Raw genomic sequence first — 19907 nt, forward strand, 5'->3', positions numbered from 1 at the left:
GCGGCCATACATTGACAAAATCAGGCGAATCGTAATTCAAAAGGGCAGCTTGAAATTGCAGTACAGCGGCTCTGTTACAGGCGACAGAGAACTCCAAAGCTGTTCTTTGTTTTTCAAGAAACAGCTTAAGCTGGCCACCGCTGAAGGATTTATTTTGGAAAACTCTTTATAAATCCAAGATAATCCTGCTGGACTGGATGCCTCTCGTAAGGACACGCTCCTTAATGTAATGTTGCGTCTCATCGGAGAGGAGCAAAAGTTGTTCTGGGAACGTTTACCCGTTAAGGCAAATTAAGCATAGTTAAGTGAAATTTGATCAAATACACGCACTTTATACTAACTCGAAATATTTTTTATAGTTCATTAACAATAAAAAAAATATTAGAATCACGATACGTGACTGTGCAATCCTTAACAGATGAAAATTTACTTCAATCTATTTTTATGTGACAAATGGGACTGTTATGCGGGTACTTTCAATATGGGACTGACCTAGTTTGGTTTTTTTTTTTGCCCATATAAAGATGTAATTTTCAGTGCGATTTCTTAAAGTTCAATGAAAATAAACACCATTCTCAAGGTTAACTCAAAAATGATGAAAATTCATATGGGACAGTTATGCGAGTATCGGCAGTGAACTAAAGCTAAATTCTGTAGGTCGCCTATATCTTTTGTGTCCACTGCTATTCACCAAAAGCAACACCAGTGCAGAAGCTACCGAATTTGCCGCTAAACGACCAAAGTGAACTGGAACTATGCATAAGGACACTAAACGTAAGTTACACAGTGTAATGCACACTTACATCTAAGGACTAAAAGACACTTGAGAACGTTTTTAATGCTACACGTACATCTACTTGGTGGGCGTTTGCCAAATTTGGATTTTTCAGATATAATCCTAAATAGGACCTATATTATTTAATACTCTAGTAACCTCAAGTCCGTGTTCTGTCACAATGTTTCATTGTGATTAATCAACACTCAAAGGGGTAAAATATAAAATTTGGGGTAAATTTGAAAGAAAGGGAACTTGGAGTGTAGAGCGCACTGCCCACTGGACGATTCTGAAGCCTGGCCAAGTGAGTGGGGTATGGGTTTATTTGATTGAACGTCATTTCCAATGTATATATTGATATATTCAAATCATTGGCATTTGAGATAAGACAGAGATAGGATGCGGAGGGCCCGCTTAGGAGCAGCGTAACCCATTTATGGTTTCCATTTATAAAATAGTTCAGATAGGCTAGAAATGACAGGTTTATAGTGAGAGAATGTACCATATTGGGAAAGCATACTTTTCATAGAGTTCAGAGCAGCTGAGCTGTTCGTTTGTAGTTTGACCTTCCTTCAAAACCAATTTGGCCCTAGAACAATTTTAAACTTGTTCTGCATTATTCACATATTACAATTATTGAAAAGGGCTCGATATAAGATAGCCACAGAGAACAGACGTTGAGGCTCCAAAATTTCTCTAAAAACTTGTGTAATGATTCCTATTCGACTTAAGCGTCACTAACGGTGACTTTCCCGCATAAAAACCCTATTTTACAACATACAAAATGGTGAGTTGACAACCTGGAAGGAGCGGAAAACCTAGCCCTGGTCCTCACAAGTTCCTACTTCACGCCTCCTCGAGTCATATGATAACAAAAGACTACCAGCTGAAACATGGACACAGCTGGTTGGCGTAGCCTGGGCAATGTTGCCAGTCCGGCAATAGCAAAGTGAAGAGGTGCGACGCGAACACTGGCGCGGTAACCATAGTACGGTGATAGAGGAAATGCTTCACCAAACCTGAGCGTCTGCTCACCATGGAGGTGCGGCTCAAAACGGCGTCTGTTCTCCATGTTAGGAGCGGCTGATCACCGTCCTAGTGCCAGCGTGGGACTCTAAACAGAGCTGTGCACGATGGTCCCCCGGCGAGACAGGGGGTTGGGGCAGGCCCAACAAGCCGCCCTGGAAAAAAACAAAGTTGCAAATACCGAAGAAAGAAATACGCATCGGAACAATCGGCACAGACCTACGCGACGAAATAAGGACTACGATTGGAAACTCGGAACATGGAACTGCAAATCGCTCGGCTTCCCGGGTTGCGATAGGTTAATCTATGACGAACTTCAACCACGCAACTTCGAAGTCGTAGCACTGCAGGAACTTTGCTACACACTTAGATTTTTTCGCCGAGATGGGCAGCACCGAGCAGGTCGGCATATTATTTTGCTGGATCTCAGTGATAAACTTGCCGAGATCCAGCTAACAAACGGGAATTTTGCCGAGATCTCAGCTAACAAACATATTTTTTGCTGAATTTCCAGCAAAATAAAATGCCGAGCTGCTCGGTGGTGCCCATCTCGGCAAAAAAATCTAAGTGTGTAGACGGGACAAAAGGTATGGAAAAGCGGGCATCGAGCGGCTACTTTCTACCAGAGCTGTGGCACCACCAACGAGCTGGGAACCGGCTTTGTAGTGCTGGGTAAGATGCGCCAACGCGTGATTGGTTGACAGCCGATCAACGCGAGGATGTGCAAGTTGAGGATTAAGGGCCGTTTCTTCAACTACAGCATCATTAACGTGCACTGCCCACACGAAGGGAGACCCGACGACGAGAAAGAAGCGTTCTATGCGCAACTGGAGCAGGTGTACGACGGCTGTTCGCAACGGGACGTCAAAATCGTCATCGGCGACATGAACGCTCAGGTAGGACGGGAGGCAATGTATAGACCGGCAATCGGGCCAAACAGCCTGCATGCCGTATCGAACGACAACGGTCAACGATGCGTGAACTTTGCAGCCTCCCGGGGTATGGTAGTTCGAAGTACCTTTTTCCCCCGCAAGGATATCCACAAAGCCACCTGGAGATCACCTGACCAACACACAGAAAACCAAAATCGATCACGTTCTAATCGACGGGAAATTCTTCTCCGACATTATCAACGTCCGCACGTACCGCAGTGCGAACATAGATTCGGACCACTACCTAGTTGCAGTATGCATGCGCTCAAAACTCTCGACGGTGCATAACACACGTCGAAGTCGAACGCCACGACCCAACATTGAGCAACTACGGGACACCGGAGTTGCCCAGGACTACGCGCAGCAGCTGGAAGTTGCACTACCCACGGAAGAGCAGCTTGGCGCAGCTTCTCTTGAAGATGGCTGGAGGGACATCCGTTCAGCCATAGGTAGTACTGCTGTAGCGGCACTAGGTACTGCAATCCCGGACCGAAGAAATGACTGGTTTGACGGCGAATGCAAACTGTTAGTAGAGGAGAAGAATGCAGCACGGGCGAGAATGCTGCAACACCGCACGTGATTGAATGTGGAGCGATACAGACAAGCGCGGAACAGACAAAACTCGGTTTTCCGAAGGAAGAAGCGTCAGCAGGAAGATCGAGATCGCGAGGCGATGGAAAATCTGTACCGCGTAAACGACACACGGAAGTTCTACGAGAAGCTAAATAGTTCGCGCAAAGGCTACGTGCCGCAAGCCGATATGTGCAAGGACTTGGACGGTAACCTTCTCACGAACGAGTGTGAGGTGATTGAGAGGTGGAAGCAGTACTATGACGAGCACCTCAACGGTGAAGCAGCAGAAAACGAAGGTGGCACGGCAACAGACCTTGGAGCACGCGCAGAAGACGACAGGCTACCGGCCCCTGATCTTCAAGAAGTTGAGGAGGAGATCGGTCGGCTGAAGAACAACAAAGCAACTGGTGTAGATCAACTACCAAGTGAGCTATTGAAATACGGTGGTGAAGCACTGGCTAGAGCGCTGCACTGGGTAATTGCCAAGATTTGGGAGGAGGAGATATTACCGGAGGAGTGGATGGAAGGTGTCGTATGCCCAATCTACAAAAAGGGCGACAAGTTGGATTGCTGCAACTACCGCGCGATCACACTGCTGAGCGCCGCCTACAAGGTACTCTCCCAAATTCTATGCCGCCGTCTGTCACCATATGCAAGAGAGTTCGTGGGGCAATACCAGGCGGGATTCATGGGTGCCCGCGCTACCACGGACCAAATTTTCGCGATTCGGCAGGTTCTGCAGAAATGCCGCGAATACAACGTGCCCACACATCATTTGTTCATCGATTTCAAATCCGCATACGACACAATCGATCGAGATCAGCTATGGCAGATTATGCACGAGTACGGATTTCCGGATAAACTGACGCGATTGGTCAAGGCGACGATGGATCGAGTGACGTGCGTTGTTCGAGTATCGGGGACACTCTCGAGTCCCTTTGAATCTCGAAGGGGGTTACGGCAGGGTGATGGACTTTCGTGTCTGCTGTTCAACATCGCGTTAGAAGGTGTGATCAGAAGAGCTGGGATAGACACGAGTGGCACGATATTCAGGAAGTCCATCCAGCTCCTTGGTTTCGCCGATGACATTGACATTATGGCACGGAACTTTGAGATGATGGCGGAAACGTACATCAGACTGAAGGCTGAAGCTAGACGGATTGGACTTGCCATCAACGCATCAAAGACAAAATATATGAAAGCAAGAGGTTCTAGGGAAGACAATGTTAGCCTCCCACCCCGAGTTCAGATTGACGGTGACGAAATCGAGGTGGTCGATGAGTTCGTGTATTTGGGCTCACTGGTGACCGCCGAAAATGATACCAGCAGAGAAATTCAAAGACGCATTATGGCAGGGAATCGTGCCTACTTTGGACTCCGGAGGACGCTCCGGTCGAATAAAATTCGCCGCCGCACGAAGTTGACTGTCTACAAGATGCTGATTAGACCGGTGGTCCTTTACGGCCACGAGACCTGGACTATGCTCGTGGAGGACCAACGCGCCCTTGGTGTTTTCGAACGGAAGGTGTTGCGTACCATCTACGGTGGAGTGCAGATGGATGACGGAACGTGGAGGAGGCGAATGAACCACGAATTGCACCAGCTGCTGGGAGAACCATCCATCGTCCACATTGCAAAAATTGGGCGACTACGGTGGGCTGAGCACGTCGTAAGAATGCCGCACGACGACCCAGTGAAAATGGTTCTAGAAAGCGACCCAACAGGAACAAGAAGAAGAGGCGCGCAGCGGGCAAGGTGGATCGACCAAGTAGAAGGTGACCTGCGGACCCTTCGCAGACTACGAGGCTGGCGAACTGTGGCCATGGATCGAGTAGAGTGGAGACGACTTCTTCGGACAGCAGAGGACAACAAGGCCTTAGCCTGATTGGTAAGGTAAGTAAGCCAAATTGGTCGAAAGTGATAAATTTATAGAGGAAATCAGGAGATGCTAGCGCTACGTAACGGCAACGTTTCCACTTAACTTTACACAAGCTTCTGACCGAACTTGGACGTCTGGTCTCTATGAGATAGCTTAATACAATTAAATAGAAATGCCAAAATCTTACCGAGTAGTTAGCTGTTCTGATTTTGGTACAGTTTGTTGAGGTCGGGTATAGTTTCTGAGTATGGATGCCCAATTTGAAATAAGTCATATTAGCACAGAGTAATAGTTTTATTGCTAGGGAACTTTCTTTTGGGATCGTCTTTTCTTCGTACAATTGTCATTATTCATACTATATTAATCATGATCAGTCTTAGAAAATGTTATATGTTTAAGCCCCGTTCTAGATTTGTTTGTTATTCATATATTATGCATTGCAGCTCACGAGAGGCTACCAAATATGGGTTCTTTTTCTCATCCACAATAGTTTGGGGGGAAGGGGCGATCTGAGAGCTGAACAGAGGCAAATAAAATAGGGAACACAACACCATGACCCAAACGACTAACCAACGCATGCGGCTCACACTTAACTGGTTCTATTTCTTATTTCTTTCTTCCCCTCATGTGTGTGTGTGTTCAATCTAACTTCTTTTACTCAATTACTTCTTTTGGAATCCCTTAGACTTTTTCTCTAACGCTTCGTATTTTATTCCGTGCTTCACCGGCAATTTCCTTCCGTAGATCGTCCTTGATTGGTTCTAATATGATTCCGCCTTTTTTCTGGGACGAGGCTCACGTCCAAAGTCGCTGTTCCACGGAGCGCTCCGTGTGCGAAAAGAGAATGAAAGAAATTCGAAAGGGATCAGTTTCAAGAAGTGACAGTTTCATCAGATTTCCCAACTAACCATAGTCAAGCAAAGTAAGAATATACAAGCTATATTGCGACTATATGGTTACTTGGGTACTATATGGCCGTCAGAATGGTTCATCGGTTGCGAAGTGAAATATTTCTGAAAGTGATGCGTTATATTTCTCAATGTTTTGATTTTATCCTAAAGTAACCTCCATGTTATTTCACAGACAAGCAGACACAACACATTGATCATTTATCATTGTAAACCCTACCGCCATCTGTCGTATATACTTTCATGGGCAATACACTCAACAGATGGTTGTAGTATGTAAATGTCAAACGCTAGGGAATTGATTATATGCACCACAAGTGGCGGTACTACCAACTAAGAAACATTTAAATTGACCGTTAAAAACGATTTCTATGAAGGTTTTAAGAGTGTTATGTCTGTTTGTCTGTGATCATACCTTCACTATCGCAACTTCGGGTAATCTGCGAAAGTATTTGCATTTTTCTCAGGCACTTTTGATCTAACTGCAATTACTCTCTCATACTCGAAATGTGCCACGACCAAATTGGCACAACGACGCCCTATATGCTCTCTGACCGAAGCGCAGGGCTTATTTCTTTCTTCCCCTCATGTACCAATATCACCTACCTGAGAACAAATGGGAACACGGCCAGATTTTCAATAGGAAGAAGGAAAAAAACGAGAAAACGTAAGAGAGTAAGCAGTCAGAAAGGATTAGGCCATTTGGAAACAGCCAATTTATACTGGACGGAACTGGTAAGTAGGATAAGAATTGTAAAAGGTGTGTGCTTGCATGATTTACCTATTTTAGAATTACCTATAAGCCACATGAGAACCTTATTTCCTTCAATTACTACTTCATTGCAGCACACACCTAATAATGATCACTAACATTCATATAGTTTCAGCATTATCGACATTTATAATCAAAAGGTGAGTTGTACACAGCCTACACGGTAAGAAAAAAGTACCCAAAATTGAGTTCCTTTCACTCATCACGTAGCTTCCGTGGGGCTAGGTAAAATTAAGTTAAAGAAGAAAACTCAATTTTGAGTAATCCTGATCATGATGACCAAGTTGACAAAAAAATAATAAAACGGAGCAGACTGGAACCGAACCATGGACGTTGAGATTACGGGGCCCATGTGTTGACCACTCGTCTATCAACGCTTGTGAAAATGAAATGGTTAAAGGCGCATAAGAGCAACCTCAATGAAAATAAACTTATATTTGAGTTCATTTATTATTACTCAATAGTTGAGTAAATTTTAACCAACGCCGCTTTTCTGATTCACTCAACGGCGGACCTCAAATGATAGAACCCAACGTTGAGTTTTTTTAACTTAATTTTGAGTGTTTTTTTCTTACCGTGTATACACTGAACAATTACAATTACAATTACACGTACATCTACTTGTATTCAATAGATGTAATAATGTAGATAAATGTCAAGCAACACTATATAGGGTAGGTGTTCCAGTAATAGTGGTGTACCAAAGGGGTAGGTCACTCCGCACACCAATCTTGGGTCATCTTTTTTGTCAGTATGCCGCAAGTGTGCCGATTGTGCCGGTCATAGAGCAAGCTGTGATTATTTGTAAAATACGCAACCCGGTAACCAGGTATTTATGACACCTTGAATTTTTTGGTTTGAAATCGCAATGTATCTGAGGATGCAGATGATGCTCAAATTCATTGTATTCGTTCGCAAGCATACTGAGGATGACGCGGGAAGTGGCGGGTGAGCGAAGTTTTTGTGTTTTGTGTTCATAGGATAATAAAAGTCCTGTGTAGTAGGGTTTTATCGAAGACATCAAATCAAGAAGACTGGCAACTCTGCTAGAATTCAAGCGACAGATACTGTATAGTGCTTCGCTCGAGCGAAGGTGGAAGTAACGCATAGATAAATGAGCAAATACCAGTGTTGTGAAAATATCAAAAGATCTAATCTCACCAATGTGCATAATCTCATTTGAGTATCGTAAACCAAAAACTCAACAAGCAAACAACAGCCGATGATGTTACAAGCTGTGATACGGTTGCTATGATATCATGCTAACAAAACTCCCCGGCTACAATTCTCACCAAACTGTGTTGAGTTTGAGCTTCAAGATTTTTGCTGTACATCCGAACACGAAACGAAACTTCCATCACTGCTGGCAGCAGTAACTTCGTGTCTGCCATCTGTGAAGCGTAAAGAAAGATAGCATACTATGCTTTCTCTTTCTAAGAAAACGATGTGCAAAGGAATCATTTTTGTGGCAATTCAACTCGTGGCTGCAATTTTACATGTTCTGAATAGTCTCGCAATATCAAAGGAGATCAGCCACAACTCATGTTCGTATCTATGCGATATATTTTGAAAAAGGTCATATTAATATCGATATACATAAGATCAAAATCACAGGTAGAAAGCAGATAATTTGTCAGAATATCAATGTAGAGGAAATGGCTCTAATATTGGCCTATGGATCTAAGATTGGGCCCTTCGCTAAAAATCTGCTATTTATCAATTTTATCTAGATGAACGCGTCATTGGGACGGTACTAATGGATATTTTTGGAAGCTTTTGAAAATTTAGTCGATTGCTGAATTTATGTATGGGCCCAAATTAGGGGTATTTAGGCCGACATTACATCCATTTCCCCTATCTTATCGAAAAACATTCCAGACTAAAAACTAACATTTTTAATAGGAGATATGAACTCTCATATCGGGATGCAGAACTGAGAACCATCGAATAATCGGAAACAGCCTTCATCACCAGTTCTGTAACCCCAACGGATTAGGGCTAAAACAGTTTATGCATGGTCTGAACCTGAAAGGTGGCTTACATTCAGCAAATCGGCAAATCACCATCTGTAATTACAACGAGGAGCAATGGAAAATCGATATTGCAACTGGACCACGTGAGTATGTCAAAAATGAACTTTATTAAGACTCTGAGCATTAGAACATATTTTCTACACCAACATAAAATGATCGAATGTCAGCTTTCGCCCTCGTACGGCCTACCGCAGACTTTAAAAGAGATAATATTTGACCTGAAGCTACTGAAAAATGAAGAGGAATGTAGTAAATACCAAGATAAAACGAACCGAAATCTATACACTGCAACGATAAATGAAAGTCTCAGCGTGGACAAAAAATGAAATAGAATCCAATCATTTCGATGCTTCACCAAGAAAAAGAGAAGCATTGAAAAGGCACACGGCGAACTTTTCTCAAATTCGGGAATTTTTCCCTGGAAAATCCTGGAAAAACCTGGGAAAACATGAGACAAATTTTACTCATCGCTGAGTTCCTGCACTTTTGGCGATTATGAGTGAACTAAACTCAAATTTGGGTCGTTCTCATCCGCCGTGCATATCCAGGTATTTTTCCCTTCCAGTACTTGAGACCGGAATTCCAAGATATGATTGTGGGTATACCTCAGACTTGAACTGCTCGACGTTTTTAAAGAAAGTTGTAAATCTAGATAGAACTGGAATTAGGGCGTAACAGCTTTTATAATCAATTACTTCTTTCGAAGATTTCTATAAAGCTAATAACGAATTTGTTTATTATTCAGTTCCAACCTGGATCGGGTATTAAGATCGGCTCTGCTTGTTTTCTGAAAAACGTCAGTTTGATCGTTTGTTTTTAAAACCTACCTCAGGTTGAGGTTCACACTGACAAAAAGTTCTGTTTAACGTTGGCGAGCCTTAACTTTCTAGAAATCATCGAAAGAAATCATTGTTTAAAAAAGCTGTTACGCTCTAATTCCAGCTCTTTCTAGAAATATTCATAGTCGACTACAACATCCATTCGCGACGATACGACTACCTCGAAAAGGATTTATGAACATTTGAGTACTTAAGGTGAAAGTTAATGCTTTTCTGTTGATACTGACTCCACACCCAAATTTAAAATGCACCAAGAACAAACAAGCATTGCGAATTATCAAAATGGGAAGTATTGAATTTTCGACCATATTCGTAAATACAATATTATTGTATATTATAATACTTCTACTACTGGAATGACAACTTCAATAACAAGATTTCAAGTTCAGAGAAGGCCTGCTGAAGTTCAGGGAAGTTCTGCCGAAGTTCAGAGAAGTATTGCTAAAGTTCAGGGAAGCCCTGTTGAAGTTCAGGGAAGTCCTGCCGAAGTTCAGGGAAGTATTGCTAAAGTTCAGGGAAGCCCTGTTGATGTTCAGGGAAGTTTTTCCGAACTTCAGGGAAGTTTTTCCAAACTTCGATGCGATCCCTAATATAAAAAATACCATACACGAATGATAACACAAATGATTGAACTATTCCACAAATGGTTTGGATTATACCCAGAACACGTCGTTAAGGAAAATAACCATAACAATTTTATTTGGGATGGTAAGTCCAGCCAAAGTTAAGGGAAGTCCTGCCGAAGTTCAGGAAAGTCCTTCTGAAGTTCAGAGAAAGCCTGCCGAAGTTCAGGGAAATCCTGCCGTAGTTCAGGGAAGTCCTGCCGAAGTTTCGGGGATGTCCTGCCGTAGTTCAGGGAAGACCTGCCGAAATTCAAGGAAGTCCTGCCATTTCAAATCTTGGAAATCAAAGTTCAAGGAAGTCATGTTGAAGTTCAGAATACCTTCATTAAAAAGCTGAAATTTTCCATTTTTTTAACAAAATAACGCAACGCTTAATCGAAAACAACTCTTCTGCGCAAAATTAAAGAAGTAAAATTGCTATTTCTAGCTATTTTTACAAGATTCGTAATCCAAATTCGATTGCGCTTTTCCAAGTAAAAGATGACTTCGCTTGTCGTGAGCCAAATTCGAATGAGATTTTCCAAGTAAAATTTGACTTCGTAATCCACATTCGATTGATTTTTTTTCCTAATAAAATTTGACTTCGCTTCTTGCAATCCAGATTCGATTGAGTTTTTTCAAGTAAAATTTGACTTCGCTTGTCGTCTGTTTTGAACATAGCATACATGCTGCTGCACACATACTTCGTAGCGCGAACGATTTCAACTGCCATGGCTTTACACCGAGCCGTTTGACAAAAGCTTGATTGGCTTTCAAACCAAAAAAAAAGCTCCTGTAACAGTTCTGCCACCTGTGGTCAGTTACGGAAACTGCCAAATAACCGATGATTGTAGGACGGATCTCTCTCTCTCTCGTTTTAATTACTACCAACCAGCAGTGGTGAGAAAGAGACATTCATGCAGTAGCCATCGGTGCATTAAAAATTCCAATCTGAAAATGTAAACAGAGCACTGGCTAGTGCACCAATCCTGACTGACTCAGCGTATAAGAAAATCATTTTCAATTCAACTCTTTTGCCACTGTGTTGTAGTCCTGAAAAGGACTGATTTGGAACGCTACTCGAATGTAATTTGAATGCGTCGTAGTTTTTTGTTGTTTTAGAAAAACCATGATGGCTGCCATCAACACAATCCTCGAAAGAAGATGGCCTAAAATGTGCGATAGAGCGCTTACTTCGTCTTCCTTCCGGGGCGGCCTCTTTTCCCTTTTGGGGTGGTCTTGGCTTTCGGCACATCCTCTTTTTTGGCCAATGCCGTTACCTTCGGCTTGGCTGGCGTCGTTACCTTCCTTGGCTTCGCGACGCGATGTTTGTTTATGTAGGGAAGCTGCTGGTAGTCCTCCGGTGCACAGCGTTTCTTGAGCATCGTCGGTTTGGTGTGCTTGACTTTGAACCGTCCCATGGCACCGACGCCCCGAGTTCGGATGATGTCCCCATTGTCGACACCATTCTTCAGCACCTTCCGGACGTGGACTGCCACTTTGGTCATGTCGACGTGGTAGTTGTCCTCCAGATAGCGCTTGATGGCGTAAAGCGTGACGCCCTTACGCTCGTCCAGGACGTCCAGCGCTTCGATGATCATGTCGTGGACCGGAGGATTGTCCGTGTTACGTGGTCGCGGCTTTTTCGGTTTCTCTCCGCCTTCATCCTTGGCGCTTTTTTTACGGGATTTTCTTGGCTTTTTCTCCGGTTGCTCTTCATTTACCGCTTCGGTTTGTTTTTCTTCCACATCGGCCATGTTGGATGTTGAAGTTGCACTCACACACGCAGGCGCAACGGTCAATCTGTATAAGGGTGGTGTTTGTTTACAACGACGACACTGCAAACGCTGCTGCTATGTCGATTATCAAACTAGCAAATTAGAACGAAGCCAATTGGAGCCAGTAACTGAGGTCTGTGTTAGGGAAATTGTATTGGTTTGGATGCAGTTTGAGGTACGGTAATTTTGGAGAAATTCTGAGAAGTTGCATTCTTGTTGATAGTAAAAATGGCTATATTTGCTGAAAAATGTATATGATTGGAATGTGTGATTCGCAAAAAATATAACGCTTCTCAAGCCGAAGAATTCCATTGTTCTGCGATTGACATGTACAGTGGCGACGAGGAGCTTCGTTGAAAAGCAGCGTGGCAAGCCTCGCATTATGCTGTTTCTGGGCGCCATGAATGCTCTTTGCTGAGTAGGTTAGGAAGGGCTTTTTACTAACGATTTAGTTTACCTATTGTAAAATTAGTAGCACTATAAGCGTTTGCTTAGATATCTGATGGATTATAGAAACCTAATAATTCTTCATCAAATTGCCGATTGATAAGTTCAAATGAAGCTTATGGTTGTGTGATTTATTACCAAATGGCAAAATAATCTCGATTCTAATAAGAAAATCCATTCAGGATAACGAAAAGAAAAAATCTTGCTTGGAAGTGTACCACTGTTTTGCTTTTGCTGCATAACAAATTCACGATTGGTAGACTCCACAAATGGCCGCTACCATGGCTGGTTTTACAAGGCAAAAGAAGTAATGACAACGACCATTTGTGGATTCTATCTTCCTTGATGTCCTTAAGGATTGTGGATTCTACACTGAACCAGAGCTGCTAAAATCCAAAATGTAATGATTGAGATTGATCTCAATCGCTCGTTTTGTTTGTATCGAGGTATGCAATCAATCATGACGCATAAAACAGATCGAACAGATGAATCCTAGGGCCTGGAAATCATCGTGGTCTTATCATTTGGCTTGTTAATAAACTAAAATAGATCACGATATATTCGTTACTATCACAGCAAGCTATTTTTAAAAACTGACCAAGTTTAATCCAAGTTTCAATCTTCGCATCACCATTTGAAATCGTGTTCGTACTGTATTTTAATTTTGTGTGAATTGCCGTTTGAAAATGGGTCTTGCAGATGACAATCTTCGTGTGGTATGTAGTAATAAATTAATCTGTGTGATGATAGAGTATTTTTGTCTTATTTGGCATGTATTTCAGGAAATCTTCTGGAAACGGATTCAGATGGATTTGGGAGTCGTTTTAACTCACATTCAGAATATCCTGAACCTTGAAGGACTTTCGGCAAATGTATCGATGGAGGTGAACATAATTAACTAGAAACATCGATCTTTGAACAGCTATAACTTTTTTTAGAGACATTCTAGCACCGTACATCTTTCGGCAAAGTTATTAGGCACTTCCTGAACTATACTTTCACATGGTTAGTAGCATGGTTCAAGCAAAATTGTGGTCCCTAGGAATGTAAATACAAAAATGTACGTTTTCCCACATTAGATTTACCGCCGATCCCGCCTCTCAAGGGTGAACAAACTGGCTGTATACAAACAAATCATTGCACCTCCGATCCTCTACGCAGCTCCGGTGTGAGAATCATGTGGACAAACTCTCTGGAACAAGATCCAGGTGGCTCAGGATCATCCTCGATCGTCCTTTCGTCATGAGAATAACAGACCTCCACCAAGAGGCGGACATTCCCAGAATAGATTAAAAAATTGACTAAATTATCTTATTATTAATAAATCTCTCTCATTCTTTATCAAAAAATACAGGATTTTTCACAAAATTACCAGTGGAATTGCCTACATTTAGGCGCAACTGTGCATTTAAGACACATTTTTTTGGCGTTTCTGCTGAAAAACTTTTCACACAAGGGTTTTAGCATCTGAATCGGATTCAGGGAACCCATTCAAACATGGATTTGTAATGGAAAATCATCGCAAATTCATCACGTTCTGAATACTACCTCCTCAACGAGTTTCGTAAAGAAATTGAGAGGACATTTAGTACAGGAATTTCAGAGCGATCACAAATTGATAACTTTTCAAATTCAAATTAGAGGAAATCCTGTATCAAAAGCTAACTAAGTGTTTACGAAGCAATGAGAGGATTCTACGAATACTTAGGCGTTTGGGACGTAAAACTACTGCAAGATGATAATCTGAGGAAAAAATACCAAGAGCAACTGACCAAGGTGTCCATTAACGTTGAAGACCCGTCACTTTCAACCTTGGAAGCGTGGGAGCAATTCGTGGGAAAATTGAATACAGCAGCGAGATTATCAATTCACACCTTGTCAAAAATTCCAAACTCTCCGAAGCGAAGGCTAGCGATGGCCAAATTGAAAAAAGAGTATCTTTTGGAAAAGAGGCAACCCTTAAGCGAGCGTAAACTACGGAACTTCTTTGAAGCACAGTGCAACTGCAGAAGTCTTTGCGATGAAAAAGAGCGTAAGGAGGAATTTGATTTTTTTTAAAACTTGAAGCAGTATAAGCCAGGGGAGAGAATTAGAAGAACATTCAAATATGTTAAACAAATCAGAAGAAAGAGGCCACAGCTGAGGAGATCCGACATCTCTCTTCAGCATTTCTTGGAATCACCATCGATCAACCTACTCCCCGATTTGATTGGAAATTCAAATCACGAAATAGTCACAGAGGATCCCCCGGATACGTCTTGTACAGATACAATCATCACAGAGTGTGAGAATGGAAAAACAGCTGGTGCGGACGGTATTCAAAGCGAACTACTGAAGAGTGTGGGTAGAAAATAGCATCCCAGACAGTTGGAGACGAACTACAGTGATCCCTGTTATAAATCTGATATTGGTTTTAAGACATTTACTTCAGTGAGTAATAAACACGTCTTCATGGGCTTACAGTCAAAGTAACAAGACAATATATTTTCTCTATTCGATACATAGCTCATGTCCTGCTCCACTCATGCGACACTCAGGTTCAGTTCGGCTTTGAGAGCCCTACAAGCGGGATTATCCATTTAACCAAGTTGACCTTGCCACTACAATCTCGATCCCTAAAAGCAAAAAGGCGAAGCAAGCGCAAGATTTTCGAAAGATCGCACATCACCTATAGGATCACACCAGGTTTCCTTAACGAGCGATCAACAATGGATCATATATTTACAGCTCGGCGTATTCTAGAGGAAAAGTGGAATGCTGATAGTGATGGCTTTGGATATTGAGAAGGCTTTCGATAACATTAGCCTTTCTGCTCTGCCAGGCGTATTGCTGACAAAAGGTGCCTCTGAAGGTATTGCAAATAGAGTGATTAATTGCATCAATGCAGAGGAGCAACAGGTGCTGTGGAATGGGCAAAAAATTGTGCCTCAAATGAGGTCTAGAGGAGTGAAACAGGGTTGTCCATTCTCTTCCTATATATTTGATTTAATTATGGAGGAAATTCTTTCATCATTCATTCTCTGCTTGAACGTCAAGCAGTACAGTTCGGTCTTTGCTCGCTCTGTCGAGTTGTTCTAAAGTTTCTAGTTTGTTCCAAACATTCGCAGTTTAATCGCGTCGTCAGTAGTGTCGGTCGCTTCGTGTGATGGGAAGACAGCGCTCCCGGAGCAGGCTCCGAGAGAAAACGGAGAAGAAAAACAGCGGTGAGGGTAGCTTGAGTGTACCTATTTCGAAAAGGTACGCTACTCTTCCCACCGATGTAGGGAATCCCACCTCAGGTGAAGCGGTCTAAGAAGAGGAAGAAAAATCAAGGTCAGTCCGATGGTGCGAGTGGACGGGACGATGCCACCGCGACGAACGTCAGCGTCATTGGTGATTTCGGCGACGCCGTCGACAACGAAACTGCTGCCAGCCCGAGTGCAGCAAAAATGAAGCTTCCTCCACTGGTGGTGAAGCAAGTCCCACTCAACACGCTGATTGGCGATCTTTCATCGCTGGGCGTTGCAGCTGAGTTTAAGCTCAGCAGGATCGGCACCAAGGTGATGCTCCGAACCAAAGCGGAGTACGAAGTGGCCGTGAAATATCTGAAGGATACCAAGGCGGAATTCTTCACGCACGACATCCCCGGTGAGAAGCCCTTCAAGGTAGTCATCAGGGGTCTACCAAACTTCGACCCCAAGATGGTCGAAGCCGAAATCAACCGGTACAAGCTAGCCCCAATCGCTGTCTTCCGAATGACAAGGAGAGATGAAAACGTGAAGACGTACCCGGATTGTCTTTTCCTGGTGCACTTCCAGAAAGGGACGGTGACGCTCAATGCGCTACAAGCCATCCGATCGATCTACTCCATCATCGTACGGTGGGAGCCATACCGTGGCGGTCATCGTGACGTAACGCAGTGTCAGAGGTGCCTCAATTTTGGACACGGTACCCGCAACTGCAACATCAAGCCACGCTGCAGCAACTGCGCTCAAGAACACGCCACTTCCAACTGTCCTGCGGATGGAGCCGTGGCGATAAAATGCGCTAACTGTGGTTGTGCACATCAAGGCTCTGACAGACAGTGCTCCAAACGCGAGGACTTCAAACGCATCCGAAAGCTGGCGTCAAGCAACAATCAACCAGGACGCAAGAAGGACAAAACCCCATCATTCAGGACGGAGGATTTTCCGCCTCTTCGTGCTCCCCAGCAAAGGCAAGCGAATTCGCGGGTGCAACCCGCCCCCCCTCAAGAAGTTTCCGGTGATTCTGCTGGTCAAAGCTCTCCATCCCCCCCTGGATTCTGGAGACAACCAACAGCGCAAAACAACAACCCCGATCTGTTCTCAGCGGATGAACTGATGGAAATTTTCGTCAACATGTCCGGTGCTCTTCGTAAGTGCCGCAATAAGCCCGAACAGATCCAAGTGCTCGGTAAGTTCATCATCCAGTATGGCGTCTAAACCGCTAACTATAGTCACCTGGAATGCTTGCTCTGTAAGAGCAAAAAAGATTGAGCTTGCCGACTTTCTCCGCAAGCACAGCATCGACGTGGGCCTTCTAACCGAGACCCATCTAAAGTCCGGCGACAGCTTCTGGTTGCCTGACCACAACATTATTCGGCTTGATCGCACCAGCTCCAGGGGGGGTGGTGTTGCGGTCGTCGTCAAGAAAGGAATAAAATACCACACTCTGTCCCATATCCGCACCTCTATCATCGAGGCCCTTGGTGTGGAGGTGGAGTCGTCGACTGGATACGTCCAGTTCATCGCCGTCTACTGCCCTCGACAGTGTGCCGCCAGCAGTGGACTAGCGGCTAAATTCAAGAAGGACCTGTCCACCATCACCCGTACCGGTTCCCGCTTCGTAGTTGGAGGAGATCTGAATGCTCGCCATGAGGCCTGGCGGAACTACCAGCAGAACCAGAACGGTCGTCTCCTGTTCGACCACTCACAGCATGGGCTGTATTCCGTTTGGTTTTCGGATGAACCAACATTCATCTCACCGACGGGCAACCCATCGACGCTAGACCTGTTCCTGACAAATATCGGCTTGTCCAAGCCGGTAGCCTTGAACGAACTCAGCTCCGACCACCAACCGGTGGTGGCTGAACTGGGCTGCAACGTGGCTCCTGCTTCAAGCCTGCGCAAGGACTACCATCGCGTTAACTGGGCCCAGTTTGGACGCGTGGTAGACAGGCACATCATCGACAACCCGCCGCTTGACACCGTGGAGGACATCGACCGAGCGTTGGAGGGACTCCACCAAGCCATAACCGTGGCTGACGAGGCGTGCGTCCGACGAGTTCCTGTGAGGGGTAAGTTTATTGCCATTGATTCCCACACCCAACTTTTGATTCGCCTGAGAAATGTTCGTAGACGCCAGTTTCAGAGGACTGGAGATCTGGGCAAAAAACGTGAAATGGCTGATCTGAACAGACAGATTGCTTCCAGAATGGACTCACTCCGAAATGAAAGTTTCGGGCGTGTTGTCCAGAATCTGGACGACCGCTCCAGACCATTCTGGAAGGTAGCCAAGGTCCTGAAAACTCATCCCAAACCCATTCCACCTCTCAAAGTCGATAATGATGACGATCGGCTTTTAATCACCCCACAGGAGAAAGCAAATGCGATCGGCGAGCATGTCGCTTCATCGCATTTGCTTGGCTCGAATATCCAAAGTCCGCTCGAAGATCAGGTTGCGCAATGCGTTCAAAACCTAGATGCCTCCCCTTGTGTCGTGCCTCCGGCGGATATGATTACAGTACAGCAAATTTGCTCAGCGCTGAAATGCACCAAGAACATGAAGGCTCCCGGGTTTGACGGTATATTCAACTTGATCTTGAAGAGACTCAGCATGAAAGTGCAGTCTCTTCTAACCGCTATCTTCAACAGATGCTTGGCACTGCACTACTTTCCAAGTATCTGGAAGACAGCGAAAATCATACCTATCCGCAAACCCGGGAAGGACCCAACGCTAGCTTCAAGCTACAGACCAATCAGCCTCCTTTCAGCGCTGAGCAAATTGTTCGAGAAACTCATTCTCAATCGTTTGCTCAAGTTTGTCGAGGAAAATAACATTCTCCTTCCGGAACAGTTTGGGTTCAGAAAGGGGCACTCCACCAATCACCAGCTAGTGCGGGTGATGAATAACATCCGAAGTAACAAAGCTGTATCCAAGTCCACAGCCATGGCCTTGTTAGACGTTGAAAAGGCGTTTGACAATGTTTGGCATGACGGACTTGTGTACAAGCTTTGTAACTTCAACTTCCCATTACATCTGGTTAAAATCACCCGTAACTACCTTCAGCAAAGGTCGTTTAAGGTATCGTTGAATGGTTGTCTTTCCGACACGTTTTCCATCCCAGCAGGAGTGCCGCAAGGCAGTCTGCTGGGCCCCTTGCTTTACAGCATTTATACTTCCGACATTCCTCCCCTTGGAGACGGTTGCGTGTTCTTCCTGTTCGCAGATGATACCGCAATAACCGTCAAAGGAAGGATGCCTCGCGAAATAACGAACAAACTTCAACGATGCCTTAACGCCTTTGCTGATTATGCCACCACGTGGAAAATTAAAATCAATTCCTCCAAAACACAAGCGATCATGTTCCTACATCGGCAATCGCCCAAACTGAAACCGGCTCCATCTTGTACTGTAATCATGAATGGCACAAGGGTTGAGTGGTCCGCCGAAGTAACCTATCTTGGGATGTTGATCGATGAAAAGCTCCTCTTCCGTTCGCATGTAGAGAAAACTGTAGTCAAGTGTTCTACCTTGGTTAGGTGTCTGTATCCGCTGATTTGCCGCAGATCCCGCCTCTCAAGGGTGAACAAACTGGCCGTCTACAAACAAATCATAGCACCTGCGATCCTCTACGCAGCTCCGGTGTGGGAATCATGTGCACAGACTCACAGGAACAAAATTCAGGTCGCTCAGAATAGAGTGCTGAGGATGGTTCTTGATCGTCCTTTCGACACTAGAATAACAAATTTACACGAAGAGGCAGGAGTTGCCAAAATAGATTCAAGAATTAACGAAATTAAGACTAAATTTGCAGAAAAATGTAATTTATCAGAACATGCTTTGATAAGCAATTTGTATATAGTAGGTTAGGTGTACATAGTAGTTGTAGGTTAGTTGTAGTTGTAAATAGTAGTTATAAGTAGTCTCCTTTTTCCAATTCAAATCAAACCAATCCCACCAAGGTGGTCATACTTTAAAACAGGCCTGATAGGACTAGTAACTGTAAATAATAATTAAAATCTCACTGTACTAAAGTTGAAAAGACGCATCTGTGTCACTTGAAAAATTCATACATGTAAACCACACAAACACAAGAAATAAAGATCATTTAACTGGTAAAA

At 44.0% G+C, this 19907-nt stretch overlaps 2 protein-coding genes across 2 annotated transcripts in view; one reads left to right on the top strand and one right to left on the bottom strand.

Moving 5' to 3' along the window:
• The window catches only part of LOC135701176 (zinc finger protein 84-like), a 271564-nt gene that overhangs the window by 10602 nt on the left and 241055 nt on the right, over positions 1–19907 (top strand). The gene's annotated exons all lie outside the window — the stretch shown is intronic.
• LOC135701142 (histone H1-I-like) lies at positions 11323–12194 on the bottom strand. The gene has a single exon (XM_065221844.1). The coding sequence runs from the start codon at positions 12094–12096 to the stop codon at positions 11530–11532; it is 567 nt and encodes a 188-aa protein (XP_065077916.1). The 5' UTR covers positions 12097–12194; the 3' UTR covers positions 11323–11529.

Source organism: Ochlerotatus camptorhynchus, unplaced genomic scaffold, assembly GCF_037179485.1.
Source record: "Ochlerotatus camptorhynchus isolate MF236.1 unplaced genomic scaffold, CSIRO-AGI_Acam_v1.1 ptg000150l, whole genome shotgun sequence".
Lineage (NCBI taxonomy): Eukaryota > Metazoa > Arthropoda > Insecta > Diptera > Culicidae > Ochlerotatus > Ochlerotatus camptorhynchus.